The sequence below is a fragment of the Leucoraja erinacea genome, chromosome 7, assembly GCF_028641065.1.
Source record: "Leucoraja erinacea ecotype New England chromosome 7, Leri_hhj_1, whole genome shotgun sequence".
In the NCBI taxonomy this organism is placed as follows: Eukaryota; Metazoa; Chordata; class Chondrichthyes; order Rajiformes; family Rajidae; genus Leucoraja; species Leucoraja erinaceus.
In genome coordinates this window covers 32,546,701-32,573,338 of record NC_073383.1, presented here as the reverse complement: position 1 = coordinate 32,573,338, position 26,638 = coordinate 32,546,701, and the positions used below count along the sequence as shown (strand labels likewise).

The 26,638-nt window shown below is 41.2% G+C and overlaps 1 protein-coding gene across 1 annotated transcript; it reads right to left on the bottom strand.

Moving 5' to 3' along the window:
- Positions 1-25,428, bottom strand: LOC129699139 (glutamate carboxypeptidase 2-like). The gene is made up of 8 exons (XM_055638809.1): positions 25,292-25,428; positions 24,956-25,061; positions 17,060-17,263; positions 9,254-9,364; positions 5,815-5,910; positions 671-753; positions 225-344; positions 1-140 (listed from the first exon to the last, which is right to left on the bottom strand). The coding sequence occupies exons 1-8, from the start codon at positions 25,371-25,373 to the stop codon at positions 1-3; spliced, it is 942 nt and encodes a 313-aa protein (XP_055494784.1). The 5' UTR covers positions 25,374-25,428.
- Positions 25,429-26,638: the final 1,210 nt, after the last annotated feature.

The following is a 26,638-nucleotide window of genomic DNA, read 5'->3' as shown; positions in this document are numbered from 1 at the left end:
TTATTGCAGTGCAACTTCATCACCACTGTCCTCAGTATGAATCACTGGTTGAACCTCATTGCTTTGGCTCCCACATGGATGGTCATGTGGACGATAGTACGGGACAAACAAAACCCTATGAATTTCCAGAAATATCAGTGCTTTCAGAGGAAGGAAAGAAAAACAAAGTTAGTAGCAACAAAATAATTCACACCGTAACCCGTACCTCATTCAGACATATTTACCCTCTCTCATAAGCTTCGTAAAACTCCTCACTATTTCATGCAGAGCAGCTGCTCCACTAGTGGGATCAATGTCGCCAAAGACCCATGCATCATGGTGCCCACCCAGAATGACGTACCGATCTGCCAGAGCAAATTAAGACACAGGTTATTTCCTATTTCAAGAAACTTTCTTCAAATACTATTTATACATGGCAGGCTGCAATTTTTGTATATTTATATATAGGAAAATGAAACTTGGGTCAATGCCCAAATCAGAGATCTCTTCATTCTGCTTATCTTAGAATTTCAACACTGCGCACTTAGTTATGGCTAATTTACAATTCATTTCCCACAGGCGTTCAATATCTTACACTGTAAAAGATATCCAGCAGTACAAAAACATGTAAACTCAAATTGTTTTTAAATCCAATCAATTCAAATAATGTTGAATTCATTGGTAATCTCACCTGGTTCCATGGCTCCCTGAATTTTGCCAATGATGTAAATTCTTCTCACCTCATTCCTTGTGTGGACATGCATTTGGACTTTGCTAAAATTTAAAATAAATCTCTTAGCATTCAAGTAAAAAAAAACATGTTCACATTAACTACCCTCATTAATGTATATCATACCCATCACCACATATAAAGGTTCTGTCAATAGCTGAATATTTGGCTTGCAAGGATAGAATGATAGATGAGGGAAGCTTAATCTTAGAAAAGGTTTGGGCAGTAGAGTTTCAGATAAACTCGTAAGTTTATGGAGACTGGAAAATGGAAGGCTGAAATTGCTAAGCTTGGTGTTAGATGAGGGTTTAAGTGACCAATGGAAAGAGGGAGGATTAGAGATAGGCCATATAACTTGGGTAATCTGTGTTTTTTTGTTAACATGGTGAGGTGGCATAGCAAACGCAGCTTTGGGGTCTAAAGAAGAGCTCAGACGGTGATGAGCGACACCTGGCAAGATGGTGGATGAGCAGTGGGATGGAATGGCTGTAGACCTTGTGCAGTTTTGGCAAGACCTCAGTTGGTAGCTTCAGTCCATACACTATTTAACAGGAGGTAAACGTGCATGATTAGACATTAGCTGCATTTACCCAGCAATTCTAGTTTAACAATTAGCAAAAGTAAGAACCAGGCAGAAGGAATGGGGCAATAACTGATGCAGCTGTTGGTCCACGCCATCAAAATTCAGTTACCAACAAGGCCATTAGCCATGACAGCCATACTGCAGATCTTCCTGGGTGAAATTGTTCCAAGGCAGTTCAGGCAAGGATGGAACCTGGGCCTGGGGTTCAATGCTGGGCTGCATATGTGACCATGTCTTGAGGAGTGAAGTTGGAAACAGATTGTAGGTGAACATGTGGAGGAGAAGGTTGGGGGAAAGGGTAAAAAATACAGTCAGGAAATCATCTGCCAGGTGATCGCTGGGCTGGGGACACCGAGGTGAGAAACTTTTCCAAAGGATGTAGGGAAAGGAATTAGTAGGCTTGCAAACTTTTCAGTACAGCACTTTGGGAGAAAAGCAGTATTGCTCTGGGCGCCCCAGAACAACAGGGTCCATGGTGGTATAGCTGCACAGCGGTATAGTTGCTGCCTTACAGTGCCAGAGACCTGGGTTTGATCCTGACTACGGGTGCTGTCTGTGGAGTTCGTACATTCTCCATGTGACCACATGGGTTTTCTCTGGGTGCTCCAGTTTCCTCCCACACTCCAAATACGTACAGGTTTGTAGGTTAATTGGCTTCTGTGTAATTGTAAATCATCCCTAGTGTGTAGGATAGTCATGGTGTACGGGGTGATTGCTGGTCAGTGCAGACTCAGTGGGCTGAAGGACTTGAATTTCTAAAGTCTACAGTCTAAATGTTCCTCAGCATGCTTCAAAAGGAAAGCTGGGCAGTAGATGACATCATCTGACCTAGCTCTGGTGCTAGTGTTATGTTGGGGTCACAACACTGATTTAGGACAGGTCGAATATTCCAGGCGACGTGAAGTGACCTAGAATTTACTATTATTGTATGTCTAGAACTTTTTTTTTTTTAATGCAGAATGCTGGAATTGCAGCATATCTCAATTGAATTTCACCCTCATCAACCAGGTCTACAATGGGAGTGGCAATGCTAAAGTTCTAACACACTATCCTGCTTTGACCAGATTCCCTATGCCTTGGCCAACATCCAGCCAGAATAGAGAACCCAAACCTCCAGGTGGACTATTCCCACACGCTGAGCACGACATTAGTGGGAATAAAGCATTGTCATACTTTTGCAAGAATACCTGGAAGAGCCCCTTTTAAAAAGCTTTGGCTTATGAAGTAAAAACAGAGAAGTGCTGCAAATACGTTTTTATTTTAGATTTCCAGCATCATTCCAGATGAATTGGATGCAGTCCAAGTAGAACATCACACTGAGTTGCCCTAGTGCTCACCAAGTGTAAATCAAGAAATCTTTATTTACAGGCTACAGAGTGGAGTCCATTTTTGCAAAGCTTGTGGTCTCTTCTCAGATAGCAGCTGCAATAAGACACAAACACACATTCTGTTTGGAGATGCAATAATCTGTATTAATTAAATTCAGAGTAACATAGCCATTTATTGTAACCAGGAAACCACCATCATGTAATGATGGCTCTTTGGCTAAAAGTAGTATGTCGTGGGTTATAGTTAGGAACAGTGGTGCAAAGTCATCTTAGAAATAATTTACTGAACCAAACGACTACTCCCTGAGAGACTTTCTCAATTAATGCACACCTTTGTTCAGTGGGGGCAAACAGGCATGACTCTTAACCAGAGTCCAGAGGAAGTGAAATGAATGTATCAGCATTTTGCTGGCTGCGTGATATGAGAGCATCAATACATTTTCAAGGTTGTAATCAACAAAGTAAGAATCACAGTTGAGATTGGCCTTGCACATCTCACATGGCATCTGGTGTTGATCACCTTGGTTCCAAGGCAAAGGAATGGTGGCTGGATCCGGTGAAACATTGAGCGTAGGATTGAAGTTCCCCAAAGCACAATTAATCTCTATTAACATTAATTGATTCTCTGCACTAAGACTGCATCCATCTTCCCCTGTAGTAGCCCTACTCCCATCCTTACCAACCTTGAAGCCCAGGTATATGACCTGATGTTGCGTGATGCCACATTTACCTCACTTGAACTATTAAAAAATGCTATGTCTAGTATATTTGTTCTAATATCTTCAAGAGCGTAGTCTGCCCTTGTTGCAATCACATTACATAGGAATCAAGATTCTCCTTTAATATTTGCTCCATTATTTGAAAAACCGTTGGGGCCGATTTCTTCTCATATTAAAACTTTCTGTAGGCATATAGCTCACTATCAGATGATACTCTCTTGTTGGACTACTGTTAACTTGGGCACAGTGTGAGACAAGGCCAGTTTGGTCACAGCCAGTTCCATATAGTGATCCTGTGATATTGACAGTGAAAATAGCTTATAATTAATACTTTTATTTAGAGTGACATTATAATTATTGCATAACCACACACTGTTTGTCCAACTTCAACACTACCACAAGCCTAGTTACTTCTTCCCGGAGTCAGATGTCAACCAATGACTCACTTTCAGCTTCCACAGCTTTTTCCCCACTATGGGAATAAGGCAGTTGCTGGCCTTGGAGTTTTCAGGATAGAGATATGGGCTCTGTCCTCAATGATGCTGTATATGACCATTATCAAATTGACATCCACATCGTCAAGTCGGAATATTCATAAGCAATATCAATCCTGCATTGCAGACTTCTTTATATAATTCAGTTCAATCATTGATGACTTTATCTGTTTTCCATCATGCTGAACCAAGCATTTGATTTTCCCAATATTTCTGAGAATTTTTGCTGCATGATTATACTAATGGTGTTTTGCTGAAGTCCTGCCAATATATATATCCCACACTATCACTGTGTGATATGCAGCTGTGTTCATGGTCAATCTCAGTTTGACACCATGCACTGTAATGGTGATTTAAAAATAGTTCCAGATTCTCACTCATCTGCCAGCCTTTGCAGTATTGTTGTTCTCATGCACATCTTGAGTCAAGTTTATTGTCACTTGCATGGGTGCAGCGCAAAACCTTGCTTGCAGTAGCAACACAACCATCACAGCAGTATAAATGTGCAAAAATATAAATCTCACACAAATTACACATAGGTTCTGCAAGACAGTAGAAAAAAAGACTGCAGAAAAAACATTAGTGTAAAACACAATTTAAATATTAACTAGTCTATGGTAAAGCAAGAGTGATCCATAGTGTTCAGTTGTCGATGAGGAATTAGGGTTGTGCGGTTGGGTTCAAGACCTGACAGTTGCAGGAAAGTACCTATTCCTGAACTTAGTTACGTGACTTCTAGCTTCTGTACCTTCTGCCTGATGGTTTCAGTGTGAGAAGGTGGAGAGGCCATATGGTGAGGATCCTTGATGATAGATACCACCTTCTTGAGACAATCAATCATGTTGATGCTATCGATGGTGTGGAGGGCTGAGCAGATCACGCTACGCAGTGTCTTGCATTCTTGTGCATTGGAATTGCCACACCAGGCCATGATGCAACCAGTCAGGTTACTTTCTACAAAAGATAGACACAAAATGCTGGAGTAACTCAGCGGGACAGGCAGCATCTCTGGAGAGAAGGAATGGGTGGCGTTTCGGGTCGAGACCCTTCTTCAAATTCTTAATTTGAAGAAGAGTCTCGACCCGAAACTCCACCCATTCTTTCTCTCCAGAAATGTTGCCTGTCCCACTGAGTTATTCCAACATTTTGTGTCTATCTTCGATTGAAACCAGCATCTGCAGTTCTTTCCTACTTATTTTCTACAGTATCTCTGAGGAAGTTTGTTGGTGTCATTGGTGAAACGTTGAATCTCTTTAAACTTCTAGGAAAGGATAGACGCTGGTGCATCTTCTTCATGATTACATTTATGTACTGTGAAATGTTAACACCTAGGAATTTTAAGCTACTAACTCCTCCACCTATATTAGGCATCAATTCTTAATGCCAGCACAATAAATCAATTATTTTTTTTATACTGTGAAGTATTATGTAACTTAACTCAGAAGTATTAGGGAAACAAATCCATTTATCACAATAGTCCAAACTCAACTGTCAGATGAAATAAAAACAATGGTGAAAATAGATAGTGCTTTAAGTAATGGCAACCGCAATGAATTTCATCCCTCACCAATACTCATATGGCACAGTTACTGTTTGGTATAGTCGCATTGGTGTAGTTTGATCTAGGTGCTGCTTAATTATTTTCATTTTATCTCAACATTACATTCATAATCCCATCTCTTGGAACAATGCCGTGGGAACTTAGGGACCAAACACCACTTTTAGATAGTCTCTTGCACATGTCACTTTACATTCCTGATGTTTAAATTGCCCTCAGAATGCGTTGTCATTGCACTTCTTTTGAGATTGTTACTAATATTATGAAATACAACACCCTGAGATTTGAGTTCCTCAATGCAACAGTGACAAATGTAGTTACAATACAATACAATAGGAGAGGGCAATTAGGATGTCAGTCAATCGTATGAAACATCTGGGACTTTGCAGTCCACCCCTTTATTTACCATGTACAATGATTCACTGTGAGGAGTAATTGTCCTTGAAGCCAGGTCCAATGTTGTAAGAAACATTCATGTGTCCTTTCCATTCACTGGGAGCTGGAGTTCCTCCCAGATGTCTATTGAAGAGAGTGAGCAATGAAATTAAATAAAAATAGCAGTTACACAACTCAAGAGAGTCAAGTCAAGAGTCAAGAGTCAATTTAATTGTCAACTATTTTATAACTTAAAACAAATCCATTGCCATGAATCACTACTAGCAGTTTTTGCAAATATTCTGCTGCCTGCTAAGAGACGACACGGAAACCGATTCCACCCTTTCTAGTATTTCCTCTTTATTGACGGTTACCTCTTTCAATATCCTCCACATACCGTGTCTTTGACAAAGTCCTTTCCCTAGATAAACAGGATCTCATTTAGGATCTCCATCCTTGATCCTGAATAGTTTACACCTCTCTTTTCATTTTTTTTACTGTCAATATGTCTTTGGAAGAACTTTAGAATCCCTTATGTCAGCCATCAACATTCTCATTTTATCATTTTGCTCCTGATGTTGCCTTTCCTTCCCTACTGTAATTTAACACATACTCTCTAATTCTGCTGCTTCCTCCACTGTATATGGGAGCTTAGGAATTCTGGGTTTTGAGTTCCATTTCCTCTTAAAGGGATCAATGTATCTGACCTATAACTAAATTATCTCATCTTTAAAAAACCTGCCAATTAGTCCATATTCTCTCTGGCAATTTTGACAATGCTAGTGTGAGCGATGTCAAAATATATTCTCCATTAACACGGCAAATTAAATCTGTCCAATTACTATCCAATGTGACACGTACCAATGCTCAGATTTGGTTTCAACAGGACCATTCGATTTGGATGTAAGCGTAGATGGGTTGGTTATTAAGTTGGCAGATCGCACCAAAATTGATGGAGCTGCAGATATTGAGGAAGGATGTCAAAGAATAGATCATTTACAGATATGGACAGCGGAATGGCAGAGGGAACCATCGCTGGCATTGATATACAGAGCAATCTTGGGGTCCATGTCTGTGGCCCCATGAACGAGGCAACACAAATTGCTTTGGTGGTAAAGAAGGCATATGGTATGTTAGTAAGTCAAGGCATTGAGTATAACAGTCAGGAAGTTATGTTGCAGTTTTACAATACTTTTGCAAGGCTGCAATTGGAATATTATGCGCGGAGGTGATCGTCACATTATAAGAAGGATATGGCTGTTTTGGAGAAGGTGCATTAGTTGTTTACCAGAATGTTGCCTGGATTAGATGGTACTAGCTACAAGGGGAGGTAGGACAAACTTGAAATATTTTCTCTGGTGCATTGGAGGTTGAGGGGCCAACCTGATAAAATATACAAAATTATGAGAGGCATGGGCAAGGTAACCATCAGAATCTTTCTCTCGGGGTTAAATGGCAAATACTAGAAGGTATAGCTTTAAGAGGGGGAAAAAAATAAAGGTTTTTAAACACTGAGAATGGTGAGTACCTGGAACACAATGCCATAGGTGGTGGAGGAAGAAAATATGATAATGGTGTTTCAGATTTTAGCTGGCACGTGGATACACAGGGAATGGTGGGATATGGACAACATGCATGCAGAGGCATTATGTTCAGCATTGACATTTTGGGCCAAAGGACCTAATCCTGTATAAACAAGGAATTGCAGTTGCTGGTATACACAACAGGACACAGAATACTGGAGTAACTCAGTGAGTCAGGCAGCATCTTTGGAGAACATGGATAGGTGACGTTTCAGGTTGGGACCCTTCTTGATCCTATGCTGCACAGTTCTATGTTTTTGAACAATATTGTAGTCTGGGTCAATATGGATAGAGGAGCAGTATTTTAAAAGCAAGATAAAAGCAAATACTCTAAGCATCAAGGTAGCATTTGATCGGGTGCAGAACAAGGAACACTCATTCTATTCAGCACCAGGAGATTTTTGCAGGAGTCTTTTTTGGGGCAAAACCCTGGGTACAACCATCTTCAGCTGTTTCATCAGCAACATTTCATTCAAAAGATCGGAAATAGAGATGTTTACTGACGATTGCACCGTCTTCAATTCTATACAGTTTGCAATGGCTCAGATGAGCAATGAAGCTAATTATATTCAGCAAAGCTAAGAGTGCTTTTTTTTTTTAAATCGGCTGAAAAATAGCAAATGACGTTTGATTCTCTCAAGCTCAAGGCATCCAGGGACAGTCTAACTATCCATTGTTGACATTCAATGGCATTATCGTGAACGAAATCCAAACCATCAATATCTTGGGCAGTCACAACTGAGAAGAGACACTTGAGTCTCTGAAAGACCAACCACTTTAATACTGTGGCTGAAAAACCACCACAGATGTTAAATATTCTGCAGTGATCATCTTCTCAAAGTTTGTCCACCATCTTCCTGACACAAGACAGGAGACAGATGGAATACACTGTCGTTGGTTCAACGTGTGCAGCTCCAATAACACCCAAGTAGCTTGAAATCATCCAGAACAAGACTGCACATCTAATTAGTATGCCATCCACACAAATCCTGCCAACTGTACCATCTAGCAGAACAATGTCAGCAGCACTTTCATCAAGCAGGTTATTACTGTCCAAGGCAACAACTTTCTCAAGAGTAACTGAGGTCAGTCACTAAATGCTGGTTTTGCCAGTGTTACATCCCATAAATGAATCTTAAAGCATCTACGGGTAGTCAAGGCTGTTTTCACCAATCATTTTTCATCAATGTTTTACAGAGGCCACAATTACATTCTCAAGGCAATTTCTTAATTTGATAAAATATAGGAAAAACTCTCATTTAGCAAGTATGAACTTGTTAAATCTTTCAAATTTGCAGGAATTCTTCTTGTGTCTGGAAAACAAACATCTACATTTCTAGTACCAAGTACCAAGTACCACAATTATTAAAACATGTGAATAGACTGTGCTTTTGGAACATGCTTTAAGACAATTTGTTTTTTATGGACACAATAGTCATAAGTGCAATGAGAAATTGCTTGTAGAATTCAGAAACACACCATACATGTCGTTTTTCAAATAATACATGCATTACTTGCTTTTGATGTAATCAAATTCGGTACAACAAAAATGTCTGCTGGCATTAAGGTTACATCACTAATTAACCTATTAATCTGGCAGCCCCATAGCAGATGTGTCCACGTCGCGGGTCTAGAAACTGGAAATTTCCTGAGCTAATTCTGCTACCACCATCATTTATTGCAACAAGTGATGCTCCCACTGATTGTCGCTGGAAGCTTGTGTCCTTTTCAGGACGGACGATGACAATGATGTTAACATTTGAAAGATGGAAGATGGACATGAAAGAAGAAGATTAATCTGGAAATACTACTAATCCGTGAGTGCGAATTGAAATCCTACATTTGTAGTGTAGAACATCTGACCCAGTTTTGTAATAACTTTGGACAACTTTCAAACAACTTACCGCAGCAACTGTTCCGCATCTTGATAGCCGATTGGATGAACAGGAATTTCGGGAAGGCCAATAGCTACATCCAATCTGAATGCATATTCTGAAGATAAGAAAAAATATACACTGTTAAAAAAATATATTCCTTTCAAAAACATCTGATCTATTTTAAGCTACTTTTTGGCAATTTATTATTGACCTTGGTAATAATCTTACATGATTACTAAATGTCCGCTTTCAATTAAAGTCCTCAAAAATAACACATTTCAGATCCATCATACAAGTAACATCGGCACCAAGTTTCGTTAGTATACAAGTCAATGATTATTCAAAAGAAGATTGTGTTTATTTTTGAAAGGGCTTTAATTTAAACAAAAAACCACCAAGCTGACAGGATTTTCTATTAATTTCTTTACATTCATGCACTGATTTACATTCAAGAGTAAGGGAAAAATAAGATTAGACAATCAATTGATCTTTGGATAATGTGAATTAATCAATATAGTGTTTGTACAGGAACGTGGCATTGAATTAAAAAAACTTCAGCCATCATCATACTCAAGGGCAGAGAAAAGCATGGAGGGCTGAATGGATTAGTCCCACCTATGTATTTGCATACATATGTTATCATCTCATTACAGCATGTATATATTCTGAATCACATCTTAGAATATTTTGTTGTGCATTGATCATGATACAAATTCAATGCTCCCTTACAGAGATTTATGAACCTATTACCATTCAATTGCTGTTTTCTTCTTCTACCACCATGTATATATATGCTTACATTTTATCATCTTACATCAATGGCCACAGTTACAGATCTACCTGCAACTGGAAATTATTTATTCTTATCTATTCAACCAAGCTTCCTCATAAATTTGATTTAAATTATTAACAACTTCTCTGTTCTGACGAGAACACCAATTTAATGTTCGAAAATTATGTTTGGACTTGCTTTATGGAATATTCAATTCCCGAGCACTCAACAATGGAAGAAGAATTGGGAATCTACTATAAGGTCTACGGGATCAGTGGAGACTTGAAAACAGAAATAACCAGCAGTAAGAATGCTGTATCTAACCATCAATCAACAGACAACCATACTGCAGCCTGTGTGGGCTAATATTCTTGCAACATCTGAGTCGCATGCTGCAGACACACTCAAAACTCTTTCTCTCATCCTCTGTTCTTCTCAGTCCTTTCCAGTCTTGGGGGAAAAATATGACAACCTAGCATTTCCCAGCAAAACTGAAGCTATTCTTCCAAATCTTGCTTCTCTTGGTCTCTCTTTCCTAAAGACAATCTCAGTGTAGATGATTCTCCCTGAACTTCAGAGGAGCTCGTGATAACGAAAGGCCAGCTGGTGGGCGGAGAAAATAAGAAATAACCCAATGCTGGGTGGTACAATGGAGCAGCGGTAGAGTTGCTGCCTTGCAGCACCAGCGGCCCGGATTTGATCCTGACTATGGTTGATGTCTATACAGAGTTTGTATATTCTCTCTGTGACCACTTGGATTTTTGCCAGGTGCTCTGGTTTCCTCCCACACTCTGAGGATGTACAGGTTTGTAGTTTAATTGGTTTCGGTAGAACTGTAAAATTGTCGCCTAGTGTGTAAGATAGTGTTACTGTATGAGGTGATCGCTGGTCGACATGGACTCGGTGGGCGAAAGGCCTGTTTCCGCGCTGTATCTCTAAAGTAAAATCTCAAGTTATCTCAAACAGGATAAAGAAATTGCAAAAACAAACAAATTGCAGGAGAAACTCAGCATGTCTTTGGAGGCAAATGAATCTTTCTTAAATTAACGTTAATTGTCTGGATTGGGGGAAAAAATCACATTTCCATTTGTGCTGAATCCTTAACCTTCATGTTGATGGAAACAGTTTTATTATAATTACTTTCTGGAATTCAACTATATACAAATCTATTTTTAAATGGTATGTGAGGCTAGTAGTTATTTAGTTAATATTTTGATTTTTAATTAGTTAAGATGATCATCATCATTGGGTCACCAAATAAAACCTTTTATTTCCAATGGTTTTTTTTCACCCTACAGTGGTTCAGGTGGCCCAGATCAGCTTCTTAAAGGTGTGAAGGGTGAATGGACAATGGATGCTGGCCTTGCCAGTGCTCACCATATACAGAGAATCAAATACAAATGGTAAAATCTTCCCAAATTATGAATCTGTACTGATAATTGGAACTAAAATAGTATTAGAGAGAAGATAGATGGGATGTTTTGGTTACTCAAACTGATAGAAACAAATATTTTAGGCATAAGGAACTGGAGATGCAAGTTTACAAAAAAATGACACAAAGAACTGAAGCAACTCAGCTGGTCAGACAGAATCTCCTGAGGAAGAACAATGTTCTTATTCTTTTATGCCTTCAGTTTCAGCTGTACTCCAGATCTGCAGATCAGATACTTGAGCAAGTCCCTGCCCCCTCCCAAAGAAAGCAGTCAACTTCAATGTGGTACTAAACACAACAGCTGCATACCTGTAGCATAAATATATATAATGGTATTGTTGAAATTAATTAGTGACTCAACTGAAATGGGATAAATACACCTCTGAATGCATTAAAACATCTCCACGTCTTACGATCACAACTTCTAATATGTGAAGACCTTGTTATTAAAGAGCACAAACATTACTATAAACATGCTAAGCTTCTACTTCAGCCACTTTTCCTCCTCAAAAAAACCCTTATTTTCATTTGATAATTGGTATTGTGCAAAACCAAAGCTGGGGCCATATTAGGAACAATTTGTACCTTGTTTCCTCTGAAGATTTTCCCATATCTGGCAACTACAATTTTTCCAATGCAGTTAAGACCCATTTCCCTCTCCAGCCAGATGAAGTCCTCATAACATCCATAATTAACATAGACCATCCCCCTGTGCATAAATAAAACGGCAGATTACTTGATAGGATGATGAAAAAATGCATTTCTTTGTATTATGGAGAGAATTTCGAGCCTGCACCGCCCTTCAATATGATCATGGCTGATCATCCAATTCAGTACCCCGTACCTGCCTTCTCTCCACACCCCCTGATCCCTTTAACCACAAGGGCCACATCTAACGCCCTCATAAATATAGCCAATGAACAGGCCTCAACTACCTTCTGTGGCAGAGAATTCCACAGATTCACCACTCTCTGTGTGAAAAGTGTTTTTCTCATCTCAGTCCAAAAATACTTTCCCCATAATCCTTAAACTGTGACCCCTTGTTCTGGACTTCCCCAACATCGGGAACAATCTTCCTGCATCTAGCCTGTCCAACCCCTTAAGAATTTTGTAAGCTTCTATAAGATCCCCCCTCAATCTTCTAAATTCTAGCGTGTACAAGCCGAGTCTATCCAGTCAAATTATGAAGCAAATACCATATTGCCAATATTTTATTTAATTTGCAAATGAGTTTGCAGAATTACATTTCATTAGAATGAGAGATGAAAAAACTGGAAAGACTTGGTAAGATACATCGCAAGTGATCACCTTGATAAGATGTTTATACAATACTCAGTTAACTGTGACATCAATTCATTGCTGGGACCAGGACCTGGTTTGTTCTTACACAGAACATACAGTTTATTACGTATGTAATAATTCTGAGAAATAATTTACTCAGAGGACCGTGTTTGTTTGAAACTCTCCTCCGCAGTGTTGTGAATGCTCAGTTCAGGAAATACAAGGGGCTGAAATGAATAGATCTTTGGAAACTAGGATATTCAAATGATTGAGCATGGCTTGATGCAAAGATCAGCCAATTTCTTAGCAAACAGAAGACTTAGATGGTATCATGTGACTTTTCCCTGCTATTTATTACATCCTTATCTTCTTTACCATCAGCTATGAGTATGAGTAGCAATTGTTCAGATTGAACGTCAGTGCTAGAAATTTACATTGTTATAATGCATCTAAAAATGTCCATACCACCCATTTTCAAGCTCAACGGAGATAATCAATGGGGTGGAGGCACACAGATTTTTAGGTTTAGTTCATAGTTACAGGGCTGAAACAAGCCCTTCGGCCCACCGAGTCTGCCGACCAACGATCCCCACACTATCCTACGTACACTACGAACAATTTTACATTTATTCCCCAAGCCAATTAACCTACAAACCTGTAGGTCTTTAGAGTGTGGGAAGAAACTGAGAATCTCGGAGAAAAACCACACGATCACGGGGAGAATGTACAAACTCCGTATAGACAGCACCCGTAGTTGGGAATGAACCCGGATCTCTGGCGATGTAAGGCGGTAACTTTACTGCTGTGCCACCCGACTGAATGTCAATTTCAATTCAGGAGTTATATGGTAACAACCAGTTAATATGAACAAAAACTGGTGTTCAAACCAGGACAAGGATAACTGCATGAATAAACACCATTGACCGCAAAGCAAACTATCTCTCAATGCAATAGTAAAAGGCAGCTGTTTCAGGTGTCTGGATTCTCAATAAAGGTGTATGAATATGCAGAGGCATTCTTGTCACTTGATATGTGCTTCCATTGCAAAAATGTAATTCTATGAAGCCACATACCAACACCCAAAATATTGAAATAAACAATGTAATTGAAACTATTGAAACTGTAATTAATCACATGATATTATCTAAGTGCTTAAAGAGTTTAAAATCTCAATGTGCTTTGAATTCAAGGAGATTCTGTCTCAAGGAGAATGTCTGTTGGTTGAGCTGAATAATCACATTGCAGCTTCGGTCTCCGACACATGCAGATTGTTGAGGGAGCTGAAGTGATCCAAGAGGCCAGAGAGGACTATGGAAAAGCAGCAAGAATTTAATCAATGGGTGAGGTGAGAGCAGAGGCAGGATAGGGCCATCACCAAGGATGTGAAGAGAAACAGGAAATTAAGAAAACACCCTGGAGGATTCTTCACTGACTTGCACAGTAGCAGTAGGCTAGGGAGGAACTGACCCATTAGCACCAACAGCCATTTTGGAAGAATCTCCTTGAATTCAAAGCACATTGAGATTTTAAACTCTTTAATCTCTTAGATAATACAGGGCTCTCACAACTTCTTTTCCCTGTTGCCAGCCGGGCAACCTCGGCAGCTTTTTAGGTTGCCAAATGACAGTTTTGGTGGTCATTTAAGACGGCTTGCATGACGTGTGCGATAATGTGCTCGGACGAAGTGCGTAGTTACCAGTCGGAATTATGGTCAATGAAGCATTCACATATTATTTCTGCTTCAAATAATGTCGCAAACTAAACATATTCACCAATCAAGACATGATATATACCACAATGACATGCAGCAAAATGATAATACAGTATCTCAATTCTTTTTACACATTGCAATTAATGCAATTTCTATTATCTCTTTCCACTTCCAAACAAAAATCTGGTTGGATTATTCAGCGTATGATCAACCTCGGTGAGCTCAAGTGCAGGTTTGGCAATCACTTCACACAACACCTACATTCAGTTCACAATAACCAACCTGATCTCCCGGTGGCTCAGCACTTCAACTCCCCCTCCCATTCCGAATCCGCCCTTTCTGTCCTGGGCCTCATCCATGGCCAGAGTGAGTCCCACCACAAATTGGAGGAGCAGCACCTCATATTTTGCTTGGGTAGTTCACACCCCAGTAGTATGAATATTGGCTTCTCCAATTTCAGGTAGTCCTTGCTTTCTCCCTCCTTCCCTTCCCATTCCCAGCTCTCCCACAGCCTACTGTCTCCGCCTTTTCCTTTCTTTTTCCCGCCCCCCCCCCACCCCTCCCGACATCAGTCTGAAGAAGGGTCACGACCCGAAACGTCGCCTATTCCTTCGCTCCATAGATGCTGCCTCAACCGCTGATTTTCTCCAGCTTTGTCTACCAACGGGATCCCACCACTGGTCACATCTTTCCATCTCCTCCCCTGTCGGCTTTCTGCAGAGACCGCTCCCTCCGTAACTCCCTGGTCAATTCGTCCCTTCCCACCCAAACCACCCCCACTCCTGGCACTTTCCCTTGCAACTGCTGGAAATGCTTAACTTATTACTTTACCCCCCCCCCCCCCCCCCCCCCCCCCCCCCCCCCCCCCCCCCCCCCCCCCCCCCCTCCCCCGACTCCATTCAAGGACCCAAGCAGTCTTTCCAGGTGAGACAGAGGTTCACCTGCACCTCCTCCAACCTCATCTATTGCCTCTGCTGCTCTAGGTGTCAGCTGCCCTACATCGGTGAGACCAAGTGTAAGCTTGGCGATCGCTTCGCCCAACATCTCCGCTCGGTTCACAATAATCAACCTGATCTCCCCGTGGCTCAGCACTTCAACTCCCCCTCCCATTCCGAATCCAACCTTTCTGTCCTGGGCCTCCTCCATGGCCAGAATGAGGCCCACCGTAAATTGGAGGAGCAGCACCTCATATTTTGCTTGGATAGTTTACACCCCAGCGGTATGAACATTGACCTCCAATTTCAGGTAGTTCCTACTTTCTCCTCCGCTTCCCAGGTCTCCCTCAGCCCAGTCTCTGCCTCTTCCTTTTTTCTCCCCCCCCCCCCCCCCCCCCCCCCCCCCCCCCCCATCAGTCAGTCTGAAGATTTTTTGCTTAAGTCCCAGTCAAGAGTCAAGAGAGTTTTATTGTCATGTGTCCCAGATAGGGAATGACATTCTTGCTTGCTGCAGCACAGCAGAATATGTAATAATAATACAGAACAGGAGATAAAAGTTCAGTGTGTCTATATACCATAGACCATATATATACACAATAATACTAGGCTGTTACTTTTCAGAGTTTGGAGTTTGGTGGTGCGTCCACCAGTTTAAATCCCATTTGGAATATTTTTGGAGGGTCAGGTAACCAAGAAGCAAGAGTTACTCCAGGGAGTTACTCCAGATCCAGGCAGTGATTCTGCGTTGGTTTTCAGCGGTCGCGGTGAGGTGGCAACCGGAGAGCAATGGCGGCCAGATCTCCCACAATGCAAAGGGAGGGAGAAAGTGGCTGATGCCAATCAGTTGCCGTGGCAGTGTGCATGTGCAGGGCGGCACATGCTTACAACCACGGCCGATGATGTGCTGCCATGCGGAGCAGAGACTCGAGACCTGAGAGCCGAGACCCGGACACGGTCGGCGGGCGGAGATGGAGAGTGACAGAGACAGAGAGGGGGCCCGCTCAGAATTAAATGATAGGTGTCCCGGGTGCTTGCCAAGCCGGGCAAAATGGCATGGCTTTTAGGTTGCCCGGCGGGACTGTAGATTGCCATTGGCACCCAAGCAACCGCTAATTTGGAGCCCTGTAATACCATGTGATTAATTACTGTTTCAATAGTTGAGAATAGCAGAATTAGGCCATTTGGCCCATTCAATGTTGGCTGATCTATCTTTCCCTCTCAACTCCATTCACCTGCTTTCTCCCCATAACCCGACACCCGTACTAATCACAAATCTGTGTTTGCGTTATCGTGTTAGTGGTTTGGAAAGTTTAGTAAAGATAGCACTGGTGACACACCTCCAGTACTCTGAGGCCACTGTGGTCTGTAGACTGACCACATCTCTGAAATATTCAAAGGTTGGCGATCACTGTCACCTTAAGAACTATGAACTTTGCATCACATCACCCAGAGCATTCAAGAAGCAAAAATGTTAGTCCCTGTGGCTGCAGCCATGACATACAAACTATTGGCTATTTCCACACTGCACTGGAGATATTTACAATACTTCTGCCATTTTATTTGTTTATTTTATAAAGAATTTATAAAAATGTGGCGATGATATGGAAAATAAGCTACGATTTGTGCAAAACTTCAGATTAACCAAAAATAGATGAAGCAAAATCTCTAAAGTGAAACATCTTGCATTTAGAAACATAGAAACATAGAAATCTGATTTACTGAATATCCATTCTCATTGGTGATAGAGATGTAATTAGGATTACTTTTATTTGGGTAGGACAACAAGACATCATATTCAGCCAATTCAACTGAATCTAGGCCCCAGTTCTTCCACTGGGTCTGAATCTCTTGGGCTAACTGGAGATTCTTTACAGTCCCAGCTAAATGAGGAAATCGCGTCCAATTCCTGATGAAATAAAATTAACACTTGTTATGTAATCAAGAGCTGATCCATCCATAAAGTAAAAACAATGACTGAATACAAAATGATTTGGTATTTAGCAAATTAACCTGTTCCATGATTTCATTTCAATCCCATAGCGCTGAGCTCAACTTAAATTGCTCAGCTGGTCCTGCTTTATCTACCATCATTCACAATTTAAAGCCAAGGGAAATAAGGGGGCAAATTAAATTATTCCGGGTGATAAGCAATGAGTTGCAACAACACCAAGTAATGTCCATATTAACATTACCTTTTTCTTCAGACCAGCGTATTTCAGTTAATTTGGGAATAATTTGCAATGATCAAATAAAATCCGAGGGTCAAACAATTCAAGATTAATTCACAATACGTCAAATCAGACAATCACATTTGTGGTCAATGAAAATGCAGCAGGAGTACAGTCATAAATTAAACAGGGAATTATTTTCAGTACAAGCTTTCCCAGGGTTCAAAGCAGGGTCAAGGTATCAAATTATGTGAAATATTATCATCTATTTCTCATTCCAGACTAGAGATATATTTAAGCATTTACGTGTAATTTGGTGCTTGAAGTGGAACTGCAGAATCTAATAATGCAGTATCAGTCTACCTTTCTAAATGTTGATGTTGAGCTCATTACAATCTATTGGCTATGTGGAAACTTATTGCATTGGGAACTCAAAATGGAGAACATTATCTTAAAATATTTCAGCTTAGAACACCACACTGCTTTGGACGATTGCCATCTTTCTTCCAGTTCCTACTGTATGTAAGTTCCCAGATTTTGTGGACTCTATCGACAACTTAATTTCCTACATTCTAATTCTTCACCCAGCAGTTGTGTTACTTCCTATTCTGAATCTTCTTGATAACTTATCCTATTCAAATCATGTGCAGTCTTATTCTTTGCATTTTCATTTGGTCTGCTTCCAAGTTTGGTAACTGGTTGAAAATTTGATAATTGCTTCACAAACACAGTCAACAAGGTGCAAAATAGTTATCTCTATATCCTGCTGTGAAATTTCCCAGCTGAACATAAATGTACATAGCGCTATTAGAAAGTTGCCAATGTGACAATTTAAAAATAAAAGAAAAGAATAAAGACTTATAGAGAATAAAATCACTACAGCATAAGGTCTAGTACAGCTTCCAAAAAACAAAAATCAAATCCACTCTGCTAATAAGCCAGACTGCATTCTAAACAAAAGGGACAGCATACCAACTTATCAATGACATACATCACAAGAATAAAAAGACATTCGATTTTCAATTAGTTCAAAGAAACCCATTTCACATTTATTTTTCAACTGCAGCACAAGGTGTACAAGGCATTTCTATGGTAGAAACTGAAAAGCTGTGAAATGGGTTAACCACCTCAGGAGTTACACTATTTAAAATAAAGGTTGTACATTAAGATTTTCTTTTTGCACAACATAGCCTACTCTCGATGCCACGAATATATTACATTCCAACTTTCTTCTGATGCAATTGACTGCAAGAGCTCCCAGCCGAAAATAGGCTGCGGAATGTCTTCTAATGTTGTTATTGATGCCACTTCAGTAGAATGGGTCATTTGTCATATGTAGCTTGTCCACTGTTTAGGCCATTCCTTCAAATCAGTCTTTCTCGATTGCTGTGACTAATTTTATCATTGAAGATAAGAGTAGATTCTTGATCGACAAGGTTATGATTATTAATATCTCCTGTGATTTGATACTAAACTTTGCATGATCCTTTAACATCACCCGAGACATTTTAGAAGTCAGAAGTCAGAATAAATCTATTGGCCAAGTATCAATAAATACCATGAATTTGACGGTGCTTTGCTCGCACATGGTAAAAACAGACAATTAAACAATTAAAATAAAACATTGTAATTTAAACATGTGAAAATAAAGTACCAGAGTAAAAAGAGGCTACAGACTTTTGGCTGTTGAGTAGAGCTACTGCTCGTGGGAAAAAAGCTACCTTTATGTCTGGCTGTGGTGGCTTTGATAGACAATAGACAATAGACAATAGGTGCAGGAGTAGGCCAATCGGCCCTTTGAGCCAGCACCACCATTCAACGTGACCATGGCTGATCATCCCCAATCAGTACCCCATTTCTGCCTTCTCCCCATATCCCCTAACTCTGCTACCTTTAAGAGCCCCATCTAACTCTCTCTTGAAAGTATCCAGAGAACCGGCCTCCACCGCCATCTGAGGCAGAGAGTTCCACAGACTCACAACTATCTGTGAGAAAAAGTGTTTCCTCGTCTCCGTTCTAAATGGCTTACCCCTTATTCTTAAACTGTGGCCCCTGGTTCTGGACTCCCCCAACATCGGGAACATGTTTACTGCCCCTAGCGTGTCCAAACCCTTAACAATCTTATATTTTTCAATAAGATAGCCTTTCATCCTTCGAAACTCCAGAGTGTACAAGCCCAGCCGCTCCATTCTGTCAGCATATGACAGTCCCGCCATCCCGGAATTAACCTTATAAACCTACACTGCACTCCCTCAATAGCAAGAATATCCTTCCTCAAATTAGGGGACCAAAACTGCACACAATAATCCCAATGTGGTCTCACTAGGGCCCTATACAACTGCAGAAGGACCTCTTTGCTCCTATACTCGACTCCTCTTGTTATGAAGGCCAACATGCCATTCGCTTTCTTCACTGCCTTCTGTACCTGCACGCTTACTTTCATAGACTAATGAACAAGGACCCCCAGATCTCTTTGTACTTCTCCTTTTCTCAACATTCCCAGAGCTATAGCGGCTCTGAACCGGCCCTGCTGAGTACCTCCCACCCCACCTGGACTCCCTCGGATGGTCACGTCGCACAGACACATCTGCACTTTAGTCTGTTTGAACTGTTTTGACTATTTTACTGTTCTTTTTACAATCCATGTTCTCGGCGTATCTAATTCTAAATTTTATTCGTTATTTATGTTATGACATCGGATGGAAGCTGCATACCAAATCTTGTTGCGCATATGTGCAATGACAATAAAACATATTATTATTATTATTATTATTATTACGCCATTTAGATAGTAGCCTGGTGTCACCTCCCAGAGGGAAGTACTTCAAAAAATCTGTGACCAGGGTGAGAGGCTTCCTGGCCCTTGCAGTGTACAGTTCGTCAATGGGGGGGAAGGTTGCAATACTGTGTGAAATGTACTTTATAAAGGCAATATGTCCTATAGTACCCCTTCTTAAAACCAATTTACCTCATTACTTACAGTATTTCAACCAAACACGACCAGTTTTCTTTTCCAATTTATTATATTTTGTAAATACATTTGTCGGTTCTATTCAAAAAACATTATCTTGTTCCATAGACTTGCCAATGTACCCATCTATCTATGATTCCCTCCAAACAGCCAACCAGTCAACTTTTTTTTCAATCTCCACAATTATTGATATTGATAAATGCATTGAGGAACGAGCCTTTTTGTCAACTTTGATTTTTTTTAAAATCGCAAGTTATCTTATAAACAACAACCAACAATCTGCTGGAAGAACTCAGTAGGTCAACCAGCAGTTGTGGTTGGAAAGGAATGGTCAATGTTTTGGGCTGACACCTTGTATTCGGACTGAGAATGGAGATGACCAGTATAATGAGGGCGAGACAGAAGTTAGAGGTGATTGGTGGACTGGGGAGGGATGACACATGGAGCTAAGTAGGGGAGAGAGAGGGGTGGAGCTGTGAAGCAGAGGCAGGTGAATAATGGATGGATGCAGACAGAAGAGAAAAAAAAATGCTGCTTGAACCACTGGGTTCCTCCATTAGATTGTTAGTTGCTGCACATTCCAGAATATGCAGTCTCGGGTCTTGATTTTTATACACGTTGTTGGAAAATGTTATTATGTTAGAAATGTTATACAACATGAAATGTTTAAAGTCTAATATTTTAGATGAACTACAGAGCAAAAAGTTTATTGATCTATTTTACAAAGAGTAATTTGCACAGCATAGAGTCATAGAGTCTTACAGCATGGAAACAGGCCCATCGGGGCAACTTGTCCATACCAATCAACATGCCCCATCTACAGTAGCCCGACCTGCCCGCATTGTGAATAGTATTTTTCAGCGTAACATCCAATAAAAAGATGGGAACTCACAATATCTATCAATGCAAGGATGCAAGGTGCAAGGATATTATGTTACAGTCCTCTAATGATGCCATTGTTTAATTGAGCAACCAAAGGTTTGTTCTTAATTTGGTGGTGTTAGCTCTGCTTGCAGGAATGGCTACATTGTACAGGAAAATATTTAAATAAAGATAGAAGCTGGAACCCTTAAACTAGCCATTTTAAGATGCCATTGGTCATCTAATCAGCCATACAGCATGGAAAAAGGCCCTTTGGCCCAACATGCCCACACCAACCAACATATCCCATTTACACTTGTCCCGCCTGTCGTGTTTAGCCCATATCCCTCTAAACCTGTACTATACACGTACCTGTCTAATTGTTTCTTAAAGATTGCAATAGAACCTGCCTCAACTATCTCGTCTGGCAGCTCGTTTCATACACCCACCACCCATTTTGTGAAAAAGATACCCTTCAGATTACTATTAAATCTTTTCCCCTTAAATCTATGTCCTCTGGGCAAGAGACTGTGCATCTACTCAATCTATACCTCTCATGATTTTTATACACCCCTCAACCTCCTGCGCTCCAAGGAATAGAGTCCCAGCCTGCTCAACCTCTCCCTATAACTCCCCAGTGACATCCTTGTAAATCTTCTCTATACCGTTTCCAAGTTGACAACATCAAGGTGGAGTAACTAAATGGCTATTCTGTTCAAGAAAGGGACCAGAGGAAGACATGGTGCACTACTGTATAGGTGCTGCATTTTGGAGCAGTTGTCTTAAATAAAAAGGCTGCATATTATTCTCCAGTTGAATGTAACAATATCAACTAATTTAATGTTATTATTTATACCACAACCACAACCGCAAAAGATCAAATGATCACTTGTGGGACTGTGTTATGCTTGAATTGTTTTATGTTTTATTCTTAATGGTTTACTATATGTTGTGTTATTACTTGCAAGCAGAGCATCAAGGCAAATTCCTTGTATGTGTACATACTTGGCCAATAAACATTCATTATTCTTATTCATCTCTGTAGAGAAGGAATGGGTTTCGGGTCGAGACCATTCTTGCGCCCCAGGGAGCTGCCTGTCCTGCTGAGTTACTCCAGCTTTTCGTGTCTATTCGGTTTAAACCAGCATCTACAGTTCATTCCTGCACATTGAAACAAAGAGGAGTCTAGAGATGGACATTCAATATCTGTCACACAATGCAACATTGCTGTCCATGGCCCACTCAGTCTACTCGATCAGGGCGAGGGTGTGGCTTTGCAAGACATTTGGAACCAGAGGGCATCTGTCAAAATCTGTGTGGCAGCAGAGAAAATGCAAGCACTGGAAAGTAATTAATTCACTACATATAGAACCTTAGAATTATACAGCACAGAAATAGACCCTCTCGGTACTTCTCATCCATGCCGACCATGATACCCATCTCCATTGCAGCGGGAAAACTGGCACAAACTCTAGAGAAGTATTCGGGTTGCAGACTAGGAACATGTTCAAATTGTGCAGGGAGGAACTACAGGGGCTGGTTTACACCAAAGATAGATCCTCTCTCTCTGTCCCTCCCCCACACTAGTCGTCCTGTTGAGTTTCACTCTATAACTCGTTATCAACTTCCCCACAGCCAACAATGGACCATTGTGAGCTCCACCGTTCCTTGATAATCGTTGCTTTTTGCATATCTTTCGTTCATTTGTTCCATGTACATTATTTCTCTCTCGCTTCCCTTACCCCTGACTCTTAGACAGAAGAAAGGTCTCGACCCGAAACGTCACCTCGTCCTTTTCTCCAGAGGTGCTGCCTGACCCGTTGAGTTACTCCAGTTTCTGTGTGTTTAACACGTTAAAATAAACTGTTGCAAAGTTAAATTACCTTGATTTAAAATGCTGTGGAATCTGGGCAATCAATAAAATTAATAGTGCTTCTGACGTTTCTTAAATCTTCAATATACGCAAAAAAATAATCCACGGAGTTCAAGTTCCATTGCAGAGATAAACAACCTGGGCAGTGAATTCAAGGGAGAGAAAATGCTGAAAGTCAAAGCTACCCTCATTTGTGAGAGAGAGAGAAAAAAAAAAGCACGGAGGCTCAGCCTCGTCTCACCAAGAGACAAACATGGTGGTGCGCAGCGAGGGTTCTATATTAATGATCTGGATGAGGGAATTGAAGGCAATATCTCCAAGTTTGCGGATGACACTAAGCTGGGGGGCAGTGTTAGCTGGAGGAGGATGCTAGGAGACTGCAAGGTGACTTGGACAGGCTGGGTGAGTGGGCAAATGTTTGGCAGATGCAGTATAATGTGGATAAATGTGAGGTTATCCATTTTGGTGGCAAAAACGTGAAAGCAGACTATTATCTAAATGGTGGCCGATTGGGAAAGGGGGAGATGCAGCGAGACCTGGGTGTCATGCTACACCAGTCATTGAAGGTAGGCATGCAGGTGCAGCAGGCAGTAAAGAAAGCGAATGGTATGTTGGCTTTCATAGCAAAAGGATTTGAGTATAGGAGCAGGGAGGTTCTACTGCAGTTGTACAGGGTCTTGGTGAGACCACACCTGGAGTATTGCGTACAGTTTTGGTCTCCAAATCTGAGGAAGGACATTATTGCCATAGAGGGAGTGCAGAGAAGGTTCACCAGACTGATTCCTGGGATGTCAGGACTGTCTTATGAAGAAAGACTGGATAGACTTGGTTTATACTCTCTAGAATTTAGGAGGTTGAGAGGGGATCTTATAAAAACTTACAAAATTCTTAAGGGGTTGGACAGGCTAGATGCAGGAAGATTGTTCCCGATGTTGGGGAAGTCCAGGACAAGGGGTCACAGCTTAAGGATAAGGGGGAAATCCTTTAAAACCGAGATGAGAAGAACTTTTTTTCACACAGAGAGTGGTGAATCCCTGGAACTCTCTGCCAGAGGGTAGTTGAGGCCAGTTCATTGGCTATATTTAAGAGGGAGTTAGATGTGGCCCTTGTGGCTAAGGGGATCAGAGGGTATGGAGAGAAGACAGGTATGGGATACTGAGTTGGATGATCAGCCATGATCATATTGAATGGCGGTGCAGGCTCGAAGGGCCGAGTGGCCTACTCCTGCACCTAATTTCTATGTTTCTATGTTCTCTCATAGAAACATAGAAAATAGGTGCAGGAGTATGCCTCGATGCCTTTCCACAATATTTATCCTTTAAAATGGGGTTTGCACAGGGTTGGCTGATTCCAGCAATTGCTGTCTCGTGTGTCGTGTTCTCTGATCGCCAGGAGTAGCGCGGCGCCCCTGGGAATGCAGTGACAAAGAAATGAAGAACCTTTAGCTATGAACCAACCCTTAACCGCCAAACTAACCCTGCACCAAATATGGACACAAAATGCTGGAGTAACTCAGCGGGACAGGCAGCATCTCTGGAGAAGGAATGGGTGGCGTTTCGGGTCGAGGCCCTTCTTCAGTTCCTTCCTACTCTACACACCTGCTCCATACGTGCACAACAAAAACGTTTGAAGTCATGCCACGAAGAATGAAAAAATAAACCCGCAAATGTCCAACTAGCTTAAAAAGTGGTAGAAATGGGACGTGGTATGAAAAATTGAGCCTACCGGAGGTATGATCTGATATTTTTAACTTGCATCTCATTCAGCAGTTTATTCTGTATATTTATACGTTTCATTGGAGAGAGGTTCATGCAGGATCGACCAAACCATCCTTGAACAGAAAGTTTAACATTCAATTACCGAAATAATTTGGGTTTAATGCGAGTGCACTATAGAGTGTAGCAATTGAATTACTAGCGGGGTCGGGTCGGTTAGGAACATGCAGATGGCAAATTATATCAACTGGCAAATTATATATAAATGATGATCTTAATTAGTCCGAATTCAAGCTCCATTTCAGTATGACCGGGCTCCCGTGCATATTATTTGAGCCGTGCTCACCTATTAGAAATCCGACGAAGACGACAGCAGATAATATCAACAACCTTCGCGTCCACTTGCACAAGCTGTCAGCCGACTTCATTTTCACTTGCTCGTCTGTCTGATCAACTCTCCCAGTGTGAAAGCCTGAACTGAGCCTCCAGAACCCTTTGTCCAGAACTGCTGGGGGCCCTTCACTACCCCGCGAATGGGCTGCGAGAGTACGGAAATGCTGGCCATGTGACTTACATCGTTGCCACCACTCAATTCAGCTAAAGTAACTTGCGGGATATCAGCAAAAAGCGTGGAGATCTCCCAGATACAATTGAGCCAAAGTGGAATGTTTAATTTGAAACAGCCAGCAGCGGATTAGGCTGCAGAGTCAGAGCTCCCTGTATTCTTACATCCCTCACGGTCAATTAAACGCATTTCTTTGGGATGTGAAAGGTCACGGGGAGAACGTGCAAAATCCACATAGACAGTACCCAAGTTGTAGGTCAGGGTTATGGTTTCAACTCTGGCATTGTGGAGAACTGTGACCTTAGTCTTACAGATCAGTCTGAAGAAGGGTCTCGACCCGAAACGTCAGCCATTCCTACTCTCCAGAGATGCTGCCTGTCCCGCTGAGTTACTCCCGTATTTTGTGCCTTTCTTCGACTGCGACCTTACAGTTCAGCACTCAAATTATCGAGCATGGCTTGCTCCTGAGATGGCTGATGAAATGAAACCTGTAGATATATGCAGTACCAGCATCATAATTCAAACAGCACACCGCTATGATTTCCCAGTTCAGAATTTACACGGCATTAAAACTTCCCATTGTTTAAGCACTGCAGAATGCTCGCAACTCCACAATTCAGAACATGCATCCCCCGATTCACCCTCCGCTCAAAGCTAACACCCTTACAATGTAAGAAGGGACTGCAGATGCGGGTTTACACAGAAGATAGACCAAAAACGTTTTTGATGAACTGCATTGAAAAATTTGGACTGAACCCTAGCTTATGCTAGGACCATTGAGAAGTCTGATAACAAAGGGGAAGAAGCAGTTTCTGAGTCTGGTGGTACAAGCCTTCAAGTTTCTGTGTCTTCTGCCCTTCGGGAACGGGGTGAAGAAGAAATAACTAGGATGGGATCTCACCACAGCCTTAGATAGTTGGAGTAAAATAACTTTACTCTTATAACACAACTCTCGCAATAAAGGCCAACATTTAACTAGGCTTCCTAGCTGCCTGCCTCACTTGCATGTTAGTTTTCAGTGAGCAGTCACCTAGGTCAGCCAAATGGAGCAGACCCAATGGCCCGAATGGCCTAATTCTGCTCCTCGATGTCTTATGATCCCTTGGAACACAGTGTCTGTTTCCTTTA

Coding starts and splice junctions, on each gene's coding strand:
- LOC129699139 (XM_055638809.1), bottom strand. CDS start 25,373: ATGAAGTCGGCTGACAGCTTGTGCAAGTGGACGCGAAGGTTGTTGATA. Junction 17,264..24,955: donor AATATCAGATCATACCTCCG/GTAGGCTCAATT, acceptor TTATTTCATCAG/GAATTGGACGCGATTTCCTC. Junction 9,365..17,059: donor TCAGTAAATCAGATTTCTAT/GTTTCTATGTTT, acceptor TTTTTTTAACAG/TGTATATTTTTTCTTATCTT.